Raw genomic sequence first — 23,347 nt, forward strand, 5'->3', positions numbered from 1 at the left:
GCTGTTGTGGCTCTCATCTTCCTCTTGGCAATACCCGCCATACAGTATTCTCTAAGGGGTTCAGGACAGGCAGGTTGGCTGGCCCATGGAGCACAATAACACCACCATGGCACTGCATGGTTCCGTCTGCTGACAAGCTTTATGGAGAGGCTGATTTCCTTTTCCAGCAGGACCTGGCAACCTGCCCACAGTGCCAAAACTACCAGTAACTGGTTTGCTGACCATCTGAACCGCCACCCTATGGCCACAGGCTGATTGCAAAACAGCAAATAGCTATTTTTACATGACACCATTGGGCTTACATGTTTAATCCAACTATCCGACATTTAGTCGATTATAACATGTTTTTGGGCACAATGAATTCTATGATTTTGGTGCTGTGCTGTGCTGTGCTGTGCTGTGCTGTGCTGTACTGTACTGTACTGTACTGTACTGTACTGTACTGTACTGTACAAGCTCTACTCCCAGGCCTCTGTGTGAGACGCTGTACAACAGCACCATCCACTGGTATTGGCGAGGTGTTTCAGCTTACGTACACATACACACATAGCTATGCAATGGAGTGGCTGTACCACGTAAAAAAACATACTGTACATTAAACAACATGCTCGACGATTAATCGAAAAAGTCAGTTGAAGCCGTTGGTCTGTTACAGGATAGTAGAGACTAGAGAGACAGGAGACTAAGGACATGAAGGACAAGCGACACAGAACTCCAGCTGGAATGGGACCAAAGTGATTACTTGATCACCTGCCCGGCGCGCCACAATCCATCTCCCCTTGCCGATCAATCCGTCTGCTGTACAGAAAATATAATTAAAAGTACGTTCCCCACTGGTAAGTTGGCTTAGTCGCAGCACGGTAATAAACTGTGTGCAGGGATACAGAGTCAGTCAGAAGCCTGCACCTGGCAGCTCTCTGGCTAACAGGAGCACTCCACGGTCAAACGGATCCATTTGGATGTACTGTATGCATCCTAGTACAGCAGAATGAGCATGCATGCATGCATCCCATGGGTGATAATAAGACAGACAAATCCAGGACAAGATCTCCAGCACGATTTTGACACGCCGACTATAGTTGAGGGACACGACACGGGTCATTCAACTAGACTGATCACACAGCTTGTGTCTCCAACTTTGCCAATTTAACGTGTGACACGACCTTAGTTACAACATGATGTATAATATAGTTCAAGACCCTGGCACCATAGCCTCGGTTTATGCACATAATGGGCTCTCATTTCATTACACTGTCAACTCCTCAACTGACAAAATAACTATTGCAGTAACGAGTCTGGAGGCGAGGGAGAGACACACACACACACCTTAACCCATTTTGACCTGAGATCAGATTCTAAAAATGTCTTCTACATCCTGACAGTTTTCTGAAAAAGCTATGTTTCTATGTCAGTCATTCTTCGATTTTTCAAAAATAGCAGACCTACAAGCTCGTAGCGCGCCACTCGGTGGCGCGCTATGAGCTTGTAGATCTGCTATTTTTCAATAGCTAAAGCATAACATAATGCTAACACCAACAGGGGTTCCCGCCCAAAATGGGTTAACCAGTTTGGCTTGAGCGCTTTATTTGTATGCAAACAGTAAAACTGTGGGTGTGCACACAGGTTGTGCTCCAACCCGGTATATTTCGAGGAGCACTCATTTGGGTTTTAATGTCTGTGAGAGATATGTAAGGCACGCCTGAGCGAGGTGAGTGAGCGCCCGTGCCGAACAGCCGATGGCCTCACGAGTGCACGGCTCTCCTTTAAGGGAGAATTACAGACTAGATGGTTTCTTACAGAATTCTGATGTTAATATATGTATGAACTACTCTTAGTGCCGGATAGTGTGCTATGACTTTAAGCAGGTACAGGACGTATTTTCAGCATCATCTACTAAACAGATGTAAAAACAAAAAAAGTCGAGCAATCTAAATAAGTGATTCAGCGATTCACCCGCGGTGTGTGGTTAGAGCGTACAGTAGGAGCACTCGCCGTAGATTTTTTTTTCCCAATGATCAATGGATACATTATGGTCAATTTACGGTAAGAAAACAGCTAGTCCGGAATTCTCCTTTAACCAATTTTGGGCGGGAACCCCTTTTGGTGTTAGCATTATGTTATGCTTTAGATATTGAAAAATAGCAGATCTACAAGCTCATAGCGCGCCACCGAGTGGCGCGCTACGAGCTTGTAGGTCTGCTATTTTTGAAAAGTCAAGAAAATGTGCCGCAAATCTTTGAATATATATTTCAGAGCGAACATATTTGACTAAAATATTGGCTTTTGGGGGGGTCCCTGGAACTACATATTTTGAGATGGGGTCCGTGGCCCAATAGAGATAATTCTGGGGGTCCTTGACATGAAAAAGGTTGAGCACCACTGACACAGAAACATGGGTTTTTCAGAAAAATGTTAGGATTTAGAAGCCTTTTTTTTCATCGACCTCAGTCCAAAATGGGTTAAGCCCTGTGTACAGAGCAGTACAGCCGATGCAACACCGCTCCTGCTGCTCCGACTCAGCGGCGTATCCCCCACTCCGTCCTTCTCCCACCTCACTCATGCACAGGACCCTGAGATACTCCGATAAGGTCTGGACGGAGTGGGTAAGCCACCGGTTCTCCTGCCAAGAACCGTGGCCTCAGATTTAGGAATGAGTAATGAGCATTAAGCGAGGGCAAATTATATGAAGATAGGTTGAAAAATAGGTTAAGTGGGTTCTCTAAGTGTTCTCTGCTTCTTTTCTTTTTTCTTTTTACAAATTGGAACCCTGCTAATTCTTCTAAAGGAACAAAAGCATGGCCACATCCTCGGAGGATATAGGCTGTTTTTTGGCCAGGTACGGTACTGCTTGGCAGGGACACTGAGCCTCTTGTCATGGTAGTGTTATTGTTGCCACTATAGCAACGGGTTTTCATCAGGCGAAATGCATGGCTCATTCAGGGAAAGGTTAATTTGGCTCTGCTTTGACTTCAACATGTGCTGTAATCCCTCCTGAGTAGAGTGCTGATTGCCAAGGTGCTCAAAAACCTGCGATCAACATTGATTTCCCTTCAGTTATTTTCTTTTTCTTCTGAGCTTTTAGTGGATATAGTGAGAGTGGAGATAGACAGGAAACATGGACAGAGAACAGGGGGAGAGACATACAGCAAAATGGTCCGTCCGGCTGGCCGGGAATCAACCCGGCCCACCATCAGGCATATTTTGAACCCTCACATGGTATATATATAATTGTCTCTGTCGGGTGGAAACCTCATTCAAAAATAGCAAAAGTAGCAGATCTATATAAGTCTATACAAACTCAAATTGTGTTGCTTAGCGTGGCATTCCGAGCTTGCAGATCAGCTACTTTTGATGCTGTTGTGTGTAACGCGTCACTGAAGTATAATCAAGTGGGACATTCATTTACAGTGCGTGCGTGCGTGCGTGCGTGCGTGCGTGCGTGCGTGCGTGCGTGCGTGCGTGCGGTCCTGCAAATTATATCGCTGTGACACATGTCTCAAAGTTTATGAATTTACATAATGTATATCTTATGAAAAATATAGGGATTACGTATAGTTAACAGTTCTACTGCGTAACCCGCATTCCCCGCTATTTAATCCAATATTCTACGCTGCCGAGATTGTCTTATTACCTTTAAAGCATACGTCGAAGTATTTGCAGCTTTCAACCACGAAAATCCGGCGATAAATAGTCCGATGGTTTGTTGTTGATCAGAACGAAAATACATCGCATGGATGCAACTGGGACGTATCCTCAGTGATGTATCCCAAGGTCATCGGGGTTTCGGGTCTCGCGAACATCATACCCCTCACTCGGGTGACCAAGCCGGGGTGATCAAGTCCCGATTTACGTCCTAGTAGCTACCCTCGATCAGACCCACTAGGGAAAGACAGGGTCGCACAATCCGTTGGAACCACTCCGGAACTACTATGCCGGGACAGAGAGGTACTGTACAATTCTGGCATGTGGAGGGACTAGGCTCTGTGGGTTGCCTCCTGTCCGGACCCCTCCTACGTCTCACCAGGTCCACTCCTGCTCTCACCAGGAGTACAGCGAGGACCTGTGCGTTGCACCAGACTCCCAGCACCAGACACTTCATTCAGAAGAACCAGCGACCATTACAATGCGAAACGAAACCACCCTGCACAGCATGTTGTATAGTCTAAACAAACGGCCCGTTCACATGCATTGGGCTCATTTTCCCAGAAGCCCTAGCAGCCCAGAGGATGACTTGATTTCCGGTTTCGTCATCATAACGCGACGGCCTCGTGACCAGGTCCGGGACAAATCCTTAATTTTTATTATTTTAAGTTGAAAATCATGATTTTTTTTTTTGCTATTTTGCTTCCTAAAAACATGTTTTCTTCCAAACTAAAGCAAAATAAACATTCAAAACACAGATTTAGATGTTTATTTTAGTAGTTTATTTTAGCCAATGACAGCTCGTTTTGCTGGGTGAAAATCCACCCTCTCAATTTTCATGATTGGTTGTTGGTACAAAGGAAGTGACCATATTTGGATCAAACCATAGTCAGCTCGAGGTCCAGACCTTTCCAATGATATATGGCATTATATGTTGTTGCCAAGATTTGGATGAGATATTTTGTCTCAAAATAGTGGCTTCAAATAAAACGTTTTGGAATTTTACAATACAATTCTTTAAAGGCCGTTTACTCAAAATGAGTTTTCCTCATACCTGGGACAAAGAATCTCCACTTCAGTTGCACTCACATACACCAAACTTTCCAGTCTTATTCATAACTATATTCTGCAGATAGTTACAGATGGGTTTGTTGATATATCATTCACAGCCTGATTTACATCACATTTTATACCTAACATGCCGAAAATTGGGTTTTTTATGCCTGTTGACACTATTTTCTGATTTGAGGAGTGATAATTAGAGATATCTAAAATCCCTTCTGTAATTTTCTTTGTCTCTAATATGTCAACAAAATGAAACAATCATTTTGAACCTGGCTTTATCCGATCTTCAGATTTATCGTCCCGAAATGTATGCAAATTAGCGCATATAACATATAAAACTTGTAATACAAAAAATCTTAGTTTTAATATAAGTAATCAACTGGAGAAGTTTCATTGTGATAGCTATTAGTTAACTTTTTTTCCCTATTCACCTACCATGGCTCACCTTAAAACGGCGAATTAAACGCATTAAACAAATAGCGGGTTTAGCGTATTAAGCAGAGTTGATCGTTTGATTAAACCATTTAAAGCCCTGAAAGGTGATATTGTTCAGATAAAGGGTATGCCGTGTAGCATACAGTAGAGGAACAGTTCATCTGGCTCCTCATGTGTCTTAACACGTCACCCTTTCCTCCTGTCACTCTGACAAACCTGACGGAGGAGGGGGTAAAAAAAAAAGGCTTTTAAAAAGTTTTCAGGTCAGAAAAGTTTTGAGAAATCCGACTTGATTTTCCTTAACAGGTAGCCTATTTTCGGAGATTTTCGACAATGGATGTCGATGGTTTAGGCTTGGGGTGGGTGGAGGGGTGGGGCATGACACATCCATGTCGGTTGCCATGTCAAACATCGATTGCAGTGATAGCCTAAAAGCTATGGTTAGACAATAGACATGCAACGGGGTGTATTGATTTAATAGCTACCATTTCTGTACAACCCCCCCCCCCCAGTACCCCTGCAACGACACGACACGGGATGATTGACACTATATGGAAGTTATGGAAATGATGTGTCTGCCGAGTTGTCCTCCTAACAGCGCCTCTACGCACGCACGCCTCTACGCACGCACGCACGCACGCACGCACGCACGCACGCACGCACGCACGCACGCACGCACGCACGCACGCACGCACGCACGCACGCACGCACGCACAGGTAGATGTAATGCGCTTGAAGGAATGCAGGGGGCCGGGGTTACCGCTGGTACACATTAACTCTATCCCTGCACGCATCCCTCTCTCTGTAAACTAGCTTTCCATCCGGTGTGGATTTATTTCGTCAACTAAAACTATGATGAAAAATGTTCCTAGCCTATTGTTTTTTTTCACAGACGAAAACTAAATTAAAACTAAATTCAAAACGGAAAACCACTCATTTTCAACATTGAATTATGTCATTTATATACCTTAGAGTTGTTGTGTGTAAGTAATAAAAAGTCCACCCCATTCTGTGTAGCCTATAGCCCTAGAACTGAAGGTCTAGAACCTGGGGTCATGTGATCAGTGACATCACCAAGATGTACTTTGCAAGCCAAAGAGTACACAATAACATGCCGTATTGATGTAGTGATCAAAATAACAATTCTTCTACAATCTCTAATTGTGTAGACTTCTTGTAAATTATTTTTAACAATAATGTAACTCTTGACGGTCCATTTGGTTTCATTTTACGATCTCAAGAGTTAAAGATGAACTATCTAAGGGTCTAAGGGTCTAATAAGGGTCCATTTGGTTACCAACTCTCCATCATTTAGCCATGGGTTAATTGCCTGTGTCAGTTTGCTCATGCGTGTGGAGAGGGAAAGTAAAAGCCACTTTTCTGCGTGAAAATGCACGAAAATGCGCGTGCACGAGGCACGTGCACGCACATTTTGCGGTGCGCGCTAATGCGCGCACACCCCCTACTAAGCATTCAGCACCTCCTACTGTAAACATCTTCCCGCGGGCATGTCTGACTCTCTACATATACATATGTATCACACTACCTCCCTCCTCCTCACACCCCCAGTCTCTGCTCCATACCTCCTCTCACTTTTTATTCATCTCTGTCTCTCACTCTCTCCCCCCCTCCCTCTCTCTCTCTCTCTCCCTCTCTCCCCCCCCCTCTCCCCCCCCTCTCTCCCTCTCCCCCCCCTCTCTCCCTCTCCCCCTCTCCCTCTCTCCCTCTCCCTCTCCCCCTCTCTCTCCCTCCCTCTCTCTCTCTCTCTCTCCCTCCCTCTCCCCCTCCCTCCCTCCCTCTCCCTCTCCCTCCCTCTCTCCCTCCCTCTCCCTCTCCCTCTCCCTCTCCCTCTCCCTCTCCCTCCCTCCCTCCCTCCCTCTCTCTCTCTCCCTCCCTCTCCCCCTCCCCCTCTCTCCCCCCCTCTCCCTCTCCCTCTCCCTCTCTCCCCCTCCCTCTCTCTCCCTCCCCCTCTCTCCCTCTCTCCATGACTCTCAGTGTCCCTCTCTCTCTCTCTCTCCCTCTCCATGACTCAGTGTCCCTCTCTCTCTCCCTCCCTCCCTCCCTCTCTCTCTCCCCCCCTCTCCCTCTCCCTCTCCATGACTCTCAGTGTTTTACTAGCTGCTATCCTCTCTAATAATGTGTGTAGAGCATATAAAACTTTTATTATGGGATATAAAATATGGTTGTCGTGAAGATTGCCAAGACCAGGGAGGAGGGCGCTCGAGCACCGATTGGAGCAGCAGAGGAGATGAACGGGTTGAACCGAGGACGCGCACAGGGGCAGGAAGAAGACGTGGGGATTTGAGCCTTTCATCTGCTTAAAAGGTCTTTAATATGAAGCACCAATCCAGTGGAATATAGTAGAGGGATACTCCCAGTGGCTGCGCAAGTAATCCCGCTGCTGGCGTCCAATGAAATGATTCATTGGATTGGAACTCGGAGATTCATCCTCTGAGCCTGTGAGAGCAGCAGTTGAGAAGTGTTATGATGAGGCAAAAATAAGGAGTCTCAAAGTCTCAAAGTCTAAGCACCTGTCCGCTCGTACTGGCACTGGCTCCCTTGTAACAATTTGTAGGATTTATTTGAACCACTTGAACCTCCAAGTGTGTGTGTGTGTGTGTGTGTGTGTGTGTGTGTGTGTGTGTGTGTGTGTGTGTGTGTGTGTGTGTGTGTGTGTGTGGGGGGGGGGGCTGGACATTCAGTGAATATACGTCATATCTACAAGCTCAGGAGAGATCTTTTATCTGCTTCAATCCAATATTCTGCTCCAGTTTGAATTTAGTCTGCACATTTTCTTGGTTTCATCACCTCCAATTCCACTTGTTTATCCTGCTATTCCGTAAGAGTTCTCTCTCCTGACTGGATAAAAATCCCCACCTGAAAATGTATTTTCAGTTATATTAAGTCATATTTGGTAGTACTGTGGACTCTGTTGCATCATTTTTTTTTTTTGCAAAAATGTTGTCATGCATAACCAAAGTCATTAAACGAACATAAAGTTTTGGAGTGTGCCCAAAACTTAGCGAGTAAATTCCTAACTGGGTCTTAAACTCATGTCTAATTCATGTAGTTAAACAACATTCAGGGTTCCTGCACATTTTCCCCAGGCTTAAGACCTATAAGAGGATTCTCTCCATCACATTTGGTAGCATCATGTTATCACCAGTCACCCTAGTCAAAACACACACGCACGCACGCATGCACGCCCACACACTCAGATGCACACGCACGCGCGCACGCATGCACACACACGCACACGGACACACACGCACCGTCACACGCGCACACGCACGCACACACACAGTTACCTTCAGAAAATAATCCAGCTACTTAACTCCAGTGTGGATCATTTGATTTGTACATGTTTATCCGTCACAGATGTGTAAATAAATACACATGGTTGCAAACAATCTTTTGGGAAGAAAAAATAAATAAATAAATAAAGCAAATAAATAAATAAAGCCATAGATTCTAGCTAGGTCAAGTTAGTACTGTCATTTATATACGGAGTGCTGCCCCCTAGTGGCCAAGATAGGACCAGGTGCATGCAGACCAGGATGTCTGCTACAGCATTGGTTCTCAAAGTGGGGTCCGGGGACCACCCAGGGGTCCTTGGGCGGGTTCCAGGGGGTCCCCAGCTAAATGATAGTTAGGAACCAAATGGACCCTTATGGGTCTGTAACTCAGAGGTCTGTACCTCAGAGAGTGTAACTCAGAGAGGTCTGTAACTCAAATGGAACCAAATGGACCCTTATGGGTCTGTAACTCAGAGGTCTGTAACTCAAATGGAACCAAATGGACCCTTATGGGTCTGTAACTCAGTGAGTGTAACTCAGAGAGGTCTGTAACTCAGAGAGTGTAACTCAGAGGGGTCTGTAACTCAGGTCTGTAATTCAGAGAGTGTAACTCAAATGGAACCAAATGGACCCTTATGGGTCTAACTCAGGTCTGTAATTCAGAGAGTGTACAAATTTGTACACTCTCAGAGATAAATTAACATTGAGTGTCTCAGAGATAGCAATGCCTAATGCATGTCAAACTGGGGGTCCATGAAAATAAACGGGTTGAGAATCACTGCTAAAATCTTCTCTTATGGGGCACATCTCTTCAAATGGGGGTCCGCGGGCTAAATAGTGTCAATTTGGGGGTCCTTGACGTGAAAAAGTGTGGGAATCACTGTGCTACAGTATACACAGCATTGGTTCACTGGGACCACCCAGGGGTTCTAGGGGGGTCCCCAGCTAATGGGACCACCCAGGGGTTCTAGGGGGGTCCCCCAGCTAATGGGACCACCCAGGGGTTCTAGGGGGGTCCCCAGCTAATGGGACCACCCAGGGGTTCTAGGGGGGTCCCCCAGCTAATGGGACCACCCAGGGGTTCTAGGGGGGTCCCCCAGCTAATGGGACCACCCAGGGGTTCTAGGGGGGTCCCCCAGCTAATGGGACCACCCAGGGGTTCTAGGGGGGTCCCCAGCTAATGGGACCACCCAGGGGTTCTAGGGGGGTCCCCCAGCTAATGGGACCACCCAGGGGTTCTAGGGGGGTCCCCCAGCTAATGGGACCACCCAGGGGTTCTAGGGGGGTCCCCAGCTAATGGGACCACCCAGGGGTTCTAGGGGGGTCCCCCAGCTAATGGGACCACCCAGGGGTTCTAGGGGGGTCCCCCAGCTAATGGGACCACCCAGGGGTTCTAGGGGGGTCCCCAGCCGATGGAGTTAAAGGAGCATCACACAAATTTCAACCATTTTATGTTGGCTATTCAAAAATAGCAAATCTAATCGTTGTGCTGCTGGGTTGCGAGCTTGTACATCTGCTATTTTAGATTTTCTTTTTTTTATATATATATTTTAACACAAATCTCCTCTTCTGGGGGGTCCCTGGCACAAGACCTTTTCAGATCGGGGTTCAGCGGCCAAATACTTATCAATGTGGGGGTCCTTGGCATGGTAAAGTTTGAGAACTCTAATTGGCATAGAGAATATGGCCTGTCATGATGTGGTGATGAGTGTATCTATAAGCTGTATCTCACGTCTCGCCAATCTTTAATTCAGATCATCATCATTTGGTGGGATTACATTTTAGAGCGATATTGTCAATGGATCAAGATGACAAGAAAGATTGACTTTTGTTGCATGAAATCACTTTTCTCTTCCGCGCACGTGTGTGTGTGTGTGTGTGTGTGTGTGCGTGTGCGTGTGCGCGCGTCCATGTGTGTGTGTGTGCACATGTGCGTGCGTTTGTGTCTGTGTAATTAATGTTGTGCATCTATGTCAGTGGCTGGACAGCGGAGCACAGTTGGTGGTGTTGTTTGTCATCCTGGGTTCTTACCGAGTGTAGTTTTTGGTATAGACCACAGGCATTGCAGACGTAGCCGCCGTTAGCATTCTTCCTCCACAGCGAAGTCTTGGTGGTCAGACAGTTGGCACAGAACACCCCGCTGCCTCTACGGCGCTGCAGAGAGAGAGAGAGAGAGAGAGGAAATGTTGATTATTCTTGTTGTGAAAGCTTCTTGTAAATGTTCATCTCAATGAAGTGTGTGTGTGTGTGTGTGTGTGTGTGTGTGTGTGTGTGTGTGTGTGTGTGTGTGTGTGTGTGTGTGTGTGTGTGTGTGTGTGTGTGCGTGTGTGTGTGTGCGCGTGGTTGCTATGCAAAACAGAGAGCATCAGTGAGACAGATGCGGAGAGGACATGCAAGAATGGCAGGAAGATGATGCAATCTTATTTATTTACCCGTAGATAAAACGTGAAATCCCATCGAGAACAAAGTTGTGTTTTCAACCATTAAAAAAAAAAGTAGGGCGATGGGGAAAGGGTTGCTTAATCCATTGAGACCTGGAACGCATCCATGTCACGTTAGCGTTAGCGTTTTAAACATTATGTTATAATTTAGCTATTGAAAAATAGCAGATCTACAAGCTCATAGCGCGCCACCGAGTGGCGCGCTATGAACTTGTAGGTCTGCTATTTTTGAAAAATCGTTAAAATGTGCCTCAAATCTTTCCGAAAATTGTCATGATTTAGAAAACTTTTTTTTTTTAATTTCGACGTCAGGCCTGAATGGGTTAAAAACCCAGCAGCACATCACCACCAATCTTCCAATAAAAAAAAAACACACAAAATGGAGCTTGTTACGTCAGTTGCATCTGTGAACGACTGGAGGTTGTGTAAGACAAGTAACTGATTGTGTGTACGCACGAGAGCCAAGCTCTTGATGTAACCAAACACAGACAGAAGACACACACAACCGTGTTGTGGTTTCTGCTGTAATGGCCGACAGCCAGGCTGGAGTTGTTTCTCTCACCTTGCTGTACAGCGTTAAGTGTTTGTGTGTTTATGCACTATAGCTGGTGGTGAGTGTGAGTGTGCATGCTGATGCCTCTGCTTTCTGTGCACGTGCCACGTGCGCGGCGGGGTTAGGTGAATAGGCCAATCGCCGTGGCAACGTGCTCCATCACAGTAATGAGCCAATCACAATGTTTCTCCATCTCATTAAGCATGTGGAGGCCCTCTCGCAACCTCCATGACCCGGACAGGACAGTGTACCTCATCTTTCTCCTCCTTCACCGCGTGCCTCTCTCTCTCTCTGTGTGTCTCTCTCTCTCCCTGTCTCTCTCTCTCCCTGTCTCTCTCTTTCCCTGTCTCTCTTTCTCCCTGTCTCTCAGGGAGACAGAGAGAGAGATACAACTCCCTGTCTCCCTCTGTCCCTCCCGCTCTCTCCCCCTCTCCCCCTCTGTCTCTCTCTCTCCCTGTCTCTCTCTTTCCCTGTCTCTCTTTCTCCCTGTCTCTCAGGGAGACAGAGAGAGAGACAACTCCCTGTCTCCCTCTGTCCCTCCCGCTCTCTCCCCCTCTCCCCCTCTCTGTCTCTCTCTCTCTCCCTGTCTCTCTCTTTCCCTGTCTCTCTTTCTCCCTGTCTCTCAGGGAGACAGAGAGAGAGACAACTCCCTGTCTCCCTCTGTCCCTCTCGCTCTCTCCCCCTCTCCCCTCTCTCCCTCTCTCTCTCTCTCTACCCCCCCCATCCGTGTCTCTGCATCAGGCCAAACAACACCAGAAATGCACTTTGGTAAAGTACTTCCATTCCTGCCCCTTTCATCTTTTCATATTGTCATGAACCTAGACAATAGGAAGTCTCCTCTATTGTCTCGCCGCCCCCACAGCGTCCAGGTCCTATAAGACTGGACTAGACTGGCCTGTATTGTTGTAATAAATCAAGTCCCAGCGTGCAGCGTGGTCATCTAAGTGTCAGGAGGCTGCAGTGTAAGTGTCCGTCTATCTCCCTCTCTCAGCATGATCTCCCTGATGACCATGTGACCTCATCACAGCCTTGGGCTGCAGCGTGAAGCACACCATGAGTCCACTGACCAACTGTCATGTCAGGAAACATGAGGGGTAGGCTGGGCTACAGCATGGATGTGTGTGTGTGTGTGTGTGTGTGCGTGTGCGTGTGTGTGTGTGTGTGTGTGTACAGCCTACAGCGAGCCATGTCTCTTTTCCAGTGCTTACATTTAAAAATGATTAGGTGCCGGAGCTCATGAATGGAGGAATGCGACTAAAAGTCAGGCCTGAGTCACAGATCACCCGGCTCACGGGCACAAACATTTCCCTCATATCACCCCAACACCCCCCCCGCCCCCTTCCCTCATATCACCCCCCCCCCCCCCCCCCCCCCCCCGCCCCTTTCCCTCATATCACCCCATCTCTCAACTACCTCTAAAGCCCCCAGTGTTAATTTGTCCATTCATAACTCAAATGTGTTTAAAATGAACACAGATTTCTCTGTGTGTGTCCCACATGGGAACCCTTTCTTCTCCATGCCGTCTATTATTTCTCGTCTGGCAAAAAAAAGCCACGGGCGGCGCTGTTAGCCTGACAGCGATGAGAGCTTAGCACATTTTCGGCGCTCCGAGCGCAAGATGTTAATGTCATCTGTTCACACAAAACAGCGCCGGTGCTCATAAACGCCCATTGCCATTGTCTCGCACCGACAGATGGGGGAGAGGAGACAAGCACTTCCCTAGCCTCTCAGCATCTGTTTTTTGCGGTGCTAAGTAAAAACAGAGGTGCCCAGTGGATACCACCGGGCCTTCAACCTTTTTTTCTTTTTTTTTAATACAGCCTGACGTTCTGTAAAAGGATCACAGCACAATTAGTTGCTTTATGTTCCTCGGCAAGCGTTGCGCGCACACCTTCGCCGCGCCGCACAAGCGCGCGCAAAGCAGGGGCCTGAGGCGAACACAGTATACCGCATGAAGAAAAGTGATTCTAGAATATGAAACGTTCAAACCGTGGGGTCTCGGTTCTGGTGAGGACACGCTGATACAATACAAGTTGTTTTGGGGGGGGGGGGGGGGGGGGGGGGCACTATAGGGGTCTTCAGGGTTTAGGACCCCTAGGAGGGTTCTCAGTCCCTATCAGTGTGATATCGGGACTTTTATTTATTCCTACATTAACCATTGAACGTCCCTATTCTGGGGGGAACATAGCAGATCTACAGTACATCTGGGGAGAACATTGCAGCGACTACACTCAGGGAAGACATGGTCCTGGGTGGAGGAGGCCTCTGAGAGGAAGAGGTCCCAGTATGAGGATCAGGTCCTGGGTGGTGGAGGCCTCTGAGACGAAGAAGCAGGGCATGGAGGACCCCATGCAACCCGATAAAGAGGACTCGTTGGACAGTCTCTCATCAGGACACTCTGGGAGTGAAAGGACTGCACAACAGAAGAGCCATATCCAAAACATGAACCGCCCGACACTGCAGAAAAGGCGTCAAGATGGCTATGTGGATCAAGAGGGGGGGGATCTAAATGTCTTAGACATAAGCCGGGTTCTGATCAACCCCGGCTGGGAGTGTCTTATTGCAGTATTTTATTAGAACTATAGCCACTCAAAAATAGTGAAAATGTGTACAAATCCTTAATCTTCACTTCTGGAGGTTCCCTTGCTGACACAAAATATTTTCAGATAGGGGGTCCCCTTGCTGACACAAATCATTTTCAGATAGGGGGTCCGCGGCCAAATGTGTGTCAACTTGGAGGTCCTTGGCACGGAAACAACCAACCAACCTGGGCTAATATTAGAGGTTTTACGGTACATGTGATTTTGCCCCATCTGTGCACACACACAAACGGAACATCCAGACGACCATATCCACTTACTGGCACACAGCGACGTGTGTGTGTGTGTGTGTGTGTGTGTGTGTGTGTGTAGTAGATGTGTGAGATTACACGCACCACACACCATACGGTCACCACATGTAGAGGCAGACAGAGCCAGGTGATTGATTGATGTATGCTTCCTGTGTGCGCACGCGTGTGTGTGTACCGGTATGTGTGTGCACGTTTGGTGCGTGCATGCGTGCGTGCGTGCCTGTCTCATTACAAGCCAAACAGTGCGTCTGTCATCAAAATTCAGTTTTTCTCCGAACGCCAAAATCATTCACATATGGCCCCACAGCTGCCCTTCCACACTGGCGCGCGTTTGGTTTGTGTGCACAATTACAAAATTACTTTGTACACTGTACATAGTCGCTGTCTGTTGGACACACACACACACACACACACACACACACACACACACACACACACACACACACACACACACACACACACACACACACACACACACACACACACACACACACACACACACACACACACACACACACACACACACACACACACACACACACACACACACACACACACACACACACACACACACACACACACACACACACACACGTGCGCTCCAACCAGGACAGACACAAGGCCAGTGCTCATGCATTGGACTCTGCATGCATGTCGATGTGTGAGGGGTTCAAAGGTCAATTGCACAGGAAACTTACAGAACCGTGCGCACGCACACACACACACACATACACACATAGAGAGAGAATTTGGGTCATGGTCCCAACTTCCTTTTCAATTATCAGATGGTCTGCTTTGCCATCTGTTAGGATGACCACGAACGCATGCGCACACACATGCGCACGCACGCACGCACGCACACACACACACATACGTGCACGCACGCACGCACGCACACACACACACACACACACACACACAGCAACACAAGGAAACATCGACCCGTCTGCCAAATACATATCAGTTTGGTGGTCCTTGGCACGAAAAAGTTTGTCTTAAAGGATTGTGTGTGTGTGTGTGTGTGTGTGTGTGTGTGTGTGTGTGTGTGTGTGTGAGTGTGAGTGTGAGTGTGTGTGTGTGTGTGTGTTGTGCATGCTGCCATTAGTCTGTGTGCATGTTACTCGGTGATTGATTGCTCCTACACCTGGCTCCCCCCCCCCTCCCCCCCTGCCCTACAGAGGTGGGTTGTGTGTAATTAGCACTGCTTCCTAATGGCACCAATTTATCTGCTGCTTGCATTTCCTGTTCACTTAACACCCTCTGACACACACACACACACACACACACACACACACACACACACACACACACACACACACACACACACACACACACACACACACACACACACACACACACACACACACACACACACACACACACACACACACACACACACACACACACACTCCTTTAAGACAAACGTTTTTGTGCCAAGGACCACTACACTGATATGTATCTGAATAGCCAGGGACTATTTTTGAATGACCAAACGAAAAATGGATTAAATCATTGTGGTGCTGTGTTACCTATACTTTTTGCTGGGGACCCCCCTGTGGAACCCCCTCAAGGATCCCTGAGGGTCCCCGGACACCACTTAGAGAACCACTCAAGGAAGAGGTGAATAACGCCAATATTCAAAATTATGAATGAAATTAAATAGGCGTAAATAATAATTAATAATAAATAATAATATTTTTTGCAGAGAGACTAATATCCACGCAGTGATAGTGGCATCGCTACGCGAGGCTAAAACAGAATCACCAACTAGTTCCAAGGAAAATTCAGGTCAATTTTGAGGGACGCTAGTTTACCGTACTTCCCGTTTATTCCTGTTGAGGCAAAAAAAAAGAAGAAAAAAAATATATAAATCTAAATGTCAAGGTGCGAGTGTAATACTTGTAGCTGTCGCTTTTTAAGAGTACTAAAAGATGGAGAGGAACAGACAGGCGCCCTGAGGTCTAAAATAAATTCAAAAGAGGGCTTTATATAAACAAAGTCCTTCAAAATGAAATTACAGTTAATTCACTTAAACAGTAAGTCAGTCCTGCTTTTAACGCACGCACGCACGCACGCACGCACGCACGCACGCACGCACGCACGTGAATAGTTGCACACACAGACACACACAAAGCTATACTGTATGCACGTGCACACGCACAGTGGTTTGCATTAAATCAGTGATTATTTAATCAGGCTAGTGGACTAGCGGGAGGAATTAACTGAATTCCATACTGCCTAGTCCAATATCCTATACACTGGATCTGTGACACACACACACACACACACACACACACACACACACACACACACACACACACACACACACACACACACACACACACACACACACACACACACACACACACACACACACACACACACACACACACACACACACACACACACACACACACACACACACACACACACACACACACACACACACACATCTGGAACCAATCGCAGAGATCCCCCTACAATAGCTACCAATCATCCAGATTGTGTGTTCAATGTTTAAGCGCGTGCGTGCGTGTGTGCATGTGTCTGTGTGTCTGTCTGACTGTGTGTGTGTCTGTGCGTCTGTGTGTTTTAATCTAGGCCTACTGTGTGCGCATCCAAATTGCTTCTCCCTAATAACATAATTGAGTTTGAGTTGAATGAATATAAGCTGAATTTATTTTGGCACTTTATTTCCATTCAGAGACCCGAAAGAAAGAGACACAAAGTGACACACAGAGAGATAGCTAATGGCTGTTCGTTGTAGCGGACAGTCAGCCGAGTCCAAAAAAGTAATGAGCAATTTAATTGTTAAGATACATTTAAGCTACCTATCTCTACACTTGGCAGGCTATCAAAGCTGTTGGTATTATTAGGTATGTTTATTTGGGCTAGCACTGTCCTCATTGTCTCCCCTTCATAACCATATTGCACAATGCAGCTTCAAATGAACGCTGAAGGCAGGTAAAAAACAAACAAACGTTAAAAACAAAGGACATGGAAAATAAAATGTGAGTGCCAATGAAACAGTCAAACGACTACAAATATACTCAAATAGACTGAACCAGTCTAGTAAATGCACAAATAAAAATTGAGACAAGCTTGAAAGCCAACTGTCCCAGTGAGCATAATATGTAGACTATTTTTGCCGCTTTAGGTTCTGGAACAATGTACCTCAACAGATATATGATAAACATTATTCTGGGTGATTGTATAGTTCTTCCCCTCCGTGTGGACGACGAGTACACGTTGAGAATAAGAGAACGCATATTTTCCGTTGAAATGGACACATTCCAACAGCAAAGAAACTAATGAATGGTGATTGAATTCCCTACCCGGTACACTACATACCTCCCCAGACGCCAGAGGCTGTCATTCAGGCTGGGAGAACTAAAGCACAGAAGCAGAGTGCTCAAAGACCCTTGTCTCCATTAACTCTGCGGAGAGGTGCACAACACTAATTTGACCCTCGGGGATCAATGGAGATTCTACCTTTCGCTCGCACGCACGCACGCACGCACGCACGCACGCACGCACGCACGCACGCACGCACGCACGCAGAACCGTGGTATTGGTTTGGTTCACATCTCTGTTGCTGGCCTGGTGGACCAAAACCCTGCAGGGAATAATGAGTGCATCATTCCGTTTCACTGCAGCCAAACAGCCAAAACTGACAGTTTCACTATTGCTCTCTCAATCATTTATAATGACTGATGCATTCCTACCACTACTCTTATGTATTAACACTCACTCTAACGTATGGTTAGCTGGTTAGTGGCCATATGGCCACTGGTTAGTGGCCATATGGACTAGTCAGGAAACGTCCAATTGCCAAATTAGGCGAGAGTCGCCAGACAGTACATTTGTAAGGATCCTTACAGACCAGTGTCGGGTGTGTTCAGTAGCAACACTCCCTCTTTAGACGTGGAGGTGCATCAATATCTAAACAGAGCAAACAGGAAGCAATCAAGTAGGTGAAGGACGAAACGAGGAGCGATTTGAAAAGGTCAAACGCATGACGCAGATGGGACAGTGAGATGACTAATAATGACATAACGATATGAGACAGCCGTGACAAACAATGCACACGCACACGCACACGCGCACACACACACACACACATGCACGCGCACGCACACGCACACGCACGCGCACACACACACACACACACACACACGCGCTGTATAAGGACAACTGCATGCAGCTGAGGGACCGACTTGTCCTTGACATACATCCACCCAACCCCATCCGACTGCTACCGAGGACTGTTTGAATAGGTTGGTTTTGTGGGGAAAGGTCTCCCCATCCGACTGCTACCGAGGACTGTTTGAATAGGTTGGTTTAGTGGGGAAAGGTCTCCTGCACCCATCAGTGATCAATATGACCCACAGATCCAGCTGATGGAGGCCTTGTATGCATGGGCCAAACAACGCTCTTGTTATTTAGATGAAGGATGAAGAGAGCTACTCCCAATCTACCATCCCACCCTACAGTATATATGTTTGGTCATAGTATAAAATGGTAAAAAATGGTAAATGGTGCATTTATCCAAGGCGCTTTACATAGATTGTGCATTACATTCACCCATTCACACACACATTCATACACCGGTACAGGTACCAACCAGCACATCGGGAGCAATTTGGGGTTCAGTGTCTTGCCCAAGGACACTTCGACATGTAGACAGGAGGAGCCGGGATTCGAACCGCCGACCCATGGATCATTGGACGACCTGCTCTACCTCTTGAGCCACAGTTGCCCTGTATATAGTATAGTCCACCTCTGTTGCCTATTGTATGGCTTTGTTATATAATTAAAACCAGGAAAGCATTTGTGTCATTTTAGATCTTAGCGTTGGCTAATAAAAAAAGAAATAGCAGATATACAAGCTCACATGCAGCATGCCACTTCGTGTCACGTTGTGTACACCACAATATTTTTGAACACTGTAGAAAGACGCGGAAACAAAATGATCTTCTCTTCTGGGGGTCCTTGGCACAAACATGCTTGAGAACTACTGATTAAGATAAGCTTCTGTAGAATGGGCCTGTCTGTCTGTCTGTCTGTCTGTCTGTCTGTCTGTCAACAACCTACCTACCTACCTACTGTACCTAGCTACCTACCAATACAGGAGAGGATCTAGAAATCGGGGCCGAATAAAACCACCCAGATCTGTTTACATCATCAAATGCACACACACATCCTATCACAGGCATGCACCAAACAACCACACACTGTGACATTAATCAGTGTTAATTGAACTCTGAGAGCGTACAAATGGGACCCAATGATCCCACGAGGGTCCATTGATGTTCCATTTGGGGGATTCGAACGTGTGACACGCTGTTCGGCTGCATTAAAGCGCTGTAAGCCAGCGGTCCGGGCCAAGGTCCCATTTGAATGCTCTCGGAGTTCCAAATGAATAAATGAATGCAGAGGATTTTACTGTGCAGGCATGACACACTCAAGACTAATGCATATGCATACAGTACTGCATGTGCGCTCATACACACACATGCACGCACGCGCACGCACACGCACACGCGCACACGCACACACAGTATATGCCTTGTGAATACAAAACAGAAGGAGTCAGGTTTCACAACATGCTCTGACATTCTGGAAGTGCGTGCGTGCGTGCGTGCGTGCGTGCGTGCGTGCGTGCGTGCGTGCGTGCGTGCGTGCGTGCGTGAAATCGTGTATTTGTGAAAGAGGGAGAGAAGAAAAGAGAGAGAGGGTGACAGCCAAATGTCAAAAGGAAGACAGCAGAAATCACCGAAACGAGATGACATCACTAAATGAGAGAGACACATCTCCCTTTGGCACAGAGAGAGAGTGAGGTCAACGTGTCTCTCTCTCTCTCTCTCTCTCTCTCTCTCTCTAGTGTGGACACACACTATAACCCACTTCCTTTCAAGCTCCCATCTTAACTTTCCTTCTCCCTATGTCTCTCTTTCATGTTTCATCCGCTGCCATCACTCGCTTCCTCTCCTTTCTCTCCATCTCTTCCTCTACTCCTTTCATCCATCCATCCGGCCCAGCGTTCTATAGTTGTCGCTGGTTCTTTTGTTCACCGCGACATTTCAGCGTCTCAACTTCCATCCACGTACACACACGTCATGCGGGTTGCTGTTGTACGTACAGTAAAGTATAGGACGACCCGTGGCCCTGTCCGTGAACAGGACAGGGCCTGAGGACAGAGAGAGAGAGAGAGAGAGAGAGAGAGAGACACTCAACTGAGAGAGAGATGCATATGAACATAGAGGGACATGGTTCTACGTTGATTGCATTTTAACCCATTTTGACCTGAGATCAGATTCTAAAAATGTCTTCTACATCCTGACAGTTTTCTGAAAAAGCTATGTTTCTGTCAGTCGTTCTTCGATTTTTCAAAAATAGCAGACCTACAAGCTCGTAGCGCGCCACTCGGTGGCGCGCTATGAGCTTGTAGATCTGCTATTTTGCAATAGCTAAAGCATAACATAATGCTAACACCCGCCCAAAATGAGTTAATGAAGGGCATTGCAATATCTGCGCTAGATTTGTAATAATAATCGTCATGTGGGTGTGTTTAGTGATCGTCTGTGTCGAGAAAAAAAAGCACAGCCAGTCGTGTGTGACTGTGTTTTGTATGCCGAGACGCTGTATTTGTACCGTGGTGATTGTGTGTTGGGGAGTGCGCATGTGTGTGTGTGTGTGTGTGTGTGTGTGTGTGTGTGTGTGTGTGTGTGATTATGTGCGTGTGTGTAATCTAAATAAAATAAGGAAGTGTCATTGTGATTCGACCTCAGATCATTTCTCTTCAGAAGCAACGGTGCATGAGATCGGATGATACGAGAGTATGTCGCGTAGCTAGCTCCTTTTGTTTACAGGCGTATTTATTTTTTAATCAGTTATCTCTTCCCTCCCCTCAACTGTTTTTTCGTAAAGGGAGGTACACACTTCTGATGGGCGGTGTGAGACCTTTTCCTCAGCACTCCTACAGTAGTAACAGTACCCCTCCAGGGAGGTACACACTTCTGATGGGCGGTGTGAGACCTTTTCCTCAGCACTCGTACAGTAGTAACAGTACCCCTCCAGGGAGGTACACACTTCTGATGGGCGGTGTGAGACCTTTTCCTCAGCACTCATACAGTAGTAACAGTACCCCTCCAGATGTCCTGAATGTCTTCTGATGGGCGGTGTGAGACCTTTTCCTCAGCACTCCTACAGTAGTAACAGTACCCCTCCAGATGTCCTGAATGTAAAGGGAGGTACACACTACACAGTACTTCTGATGGGCGGTGTGAGACCTTTTCCTCAGCACTCCTACAGTAGTAACAGTACCCCTCCAGGGAGGTACACACTTCTGATGGGCGGTGTGAGACCTTTTCCTCAGCACTCATACAGTAGTAACAGTACCCCTCCAGATGTCCTGAATGTCTTCTGATGGGCGGTGTGAGACCTTTTCCTCAGCACTCATACAGTAGTAACAGTACCCCTCCAGATGTCCTGAATGTCTTCTGATGGGCGGTGTGAGACCTTTTCCTCAGCACTCCTACAGTAGTAACAGTACCCCTCCAGGGAGGTACACACTTCTGATGGGCGGTGTGAGACCTTTTCCTCAGCACTCATACAGTAGTAACAGTACCCCTCCAGGGAGGTACACACTTCTGATGGGCGGTGTGAGACCTTTTCCTCAGCACTCCTACAGTAGTAACAGTACCCCTCCAGGGAGGTACACACTTCTGATGGGCGGTGTGAGACCTTTTCCTCAGCACTCATACAGTAGTAACAGTACCCCTCCAGATGTCCTGAATGTCTTCTGATGGGCGGTGTGAGACCTTTTCCTCAGCACTCCTACAGTAGTAACAGTACCCCTCCAGATGTCCTGAATGTAAAGGGAGGTACACACTACACAGTACTTCTGATGGGCGGTGTGAGACCTTTTCCTCAGCACTCCTACAGTAGTAACAGTACCCCTCCAGGGAGGTACACACTTCTGATGGGCGGTGTGAGACCTTTTCCTCAGCACTCATACAGTAGTAACAGTACCCCTCCAGATGTCCTGAATGTCTTCTGATGGGCGGTGTGAGACCTTTTCCTCAGCACTCCTACAGTAGTAACAGTACCCCTCCAGGGAGGTACACACTTCTGATGGGCGGTGTGAGACCTTTTCCTCAGCACTCATACAGTAGTAACAGTACCCCTCCAGGGAGGTACACACTTCTGATGGGCGGTGTGAGACCGTTTCCTCAGCACTCGTACAGTAGTAACAGTACCCCTCCAGATGTCCTGAATGTCCCAACTATCCAATTGAAAATTAGAAATTGTTAATTAAAAATAAAATCTGTTTGCCTTTTAGGCTTTACTTTGAAAAGTAGAAAGAAAGTAGATTCTGCTATTTCTGCTTATTAAAAATGTGAAAATGTAACATTTTTCAACATGGAAACGATTGTGAGAATTATGCAAAAAAGAATTGCGATTATCACAAATAATTGTATATTGTTGCTGTCGGCCAGAAGCAACGCTGTAGAACCAATGAAATGGAACCATCAAAAATGAATGATTTCGGACATACAAGGTTTCCACCTCCCCAAAGATACGGTGTATTGCAATAATGTGTGTGTTTGTGACAAAATCTCAAGGCAGAGACACACCATTTGGGAATCACTGGTTATATTTGTCTGTGGCGAGGTGCAACCCACTGTAATTTAATATCACTGACCAGTGTGTGTGTGTGTGTGTGTGTGTGTGTGTGCGTGCGTTCGTGTGTGCGTGCGTGCGTGCGTGCGTGCATGGAAATGGGTTGTAGTCAACCTCTAGCACCTTTTTCTGGAGTCTCGCGCACGCACACACACACACACACACACGCACATACCTAATCTAGTGTGGAAACCAGGACACCGAAACCTAAACTCAGCCCCATTGCCTAGGGGAGAGAGAGATAGAAAGAGAGGTGGGTAGAGAGAGAAAGGGAGCTAGAGAGAGAGAGAAAGAGAGAGCGCGCGAGAGAGAGAGAGAGAGAGAGAGAGAGAGGTAGGGCGGGAGAGAGAGAAACGGTGACGGAGATGCAGAGAGAGTG

At 47.0% G+C, this 23,347-nt stretch overlaps 1 protein-coding gene across 1 annotated transcript in view; it reads right to left on the reverse strand.

The window, feature by feature from the left end:
- Positions 1–23,347, reverse strand: part of trps1 (trichorhinophalangeal syndrome I) — a gene marked incomplete at both ends in the record, with an annotated part of 115,503 nt that overhangs the window by 10,437 nt on the left and 81,719 nt on the right. Inside the window, one exon of the mRNA XM_079521943.1 lies at positions 10,470–10,592. Coding sequence (XP_079378069.1) covers positions 10,470–10,592 — 123 coding nt within the window. The remainder of the gene's footprint in view (positions 1–10,469; positions 10,593–23,347) is intronic.

This window comes from Electrona antarctica (assembly GCF_951216825.1).
Source record: "Electrona antarctica genome assembly, chromosome: 15".
Lineage (NCBI taxonomy): Eukaryota > Metazoa > Chordata > Actinopteri > Myctophiformes > Myctophidae > Electrona > Electrona antarctica.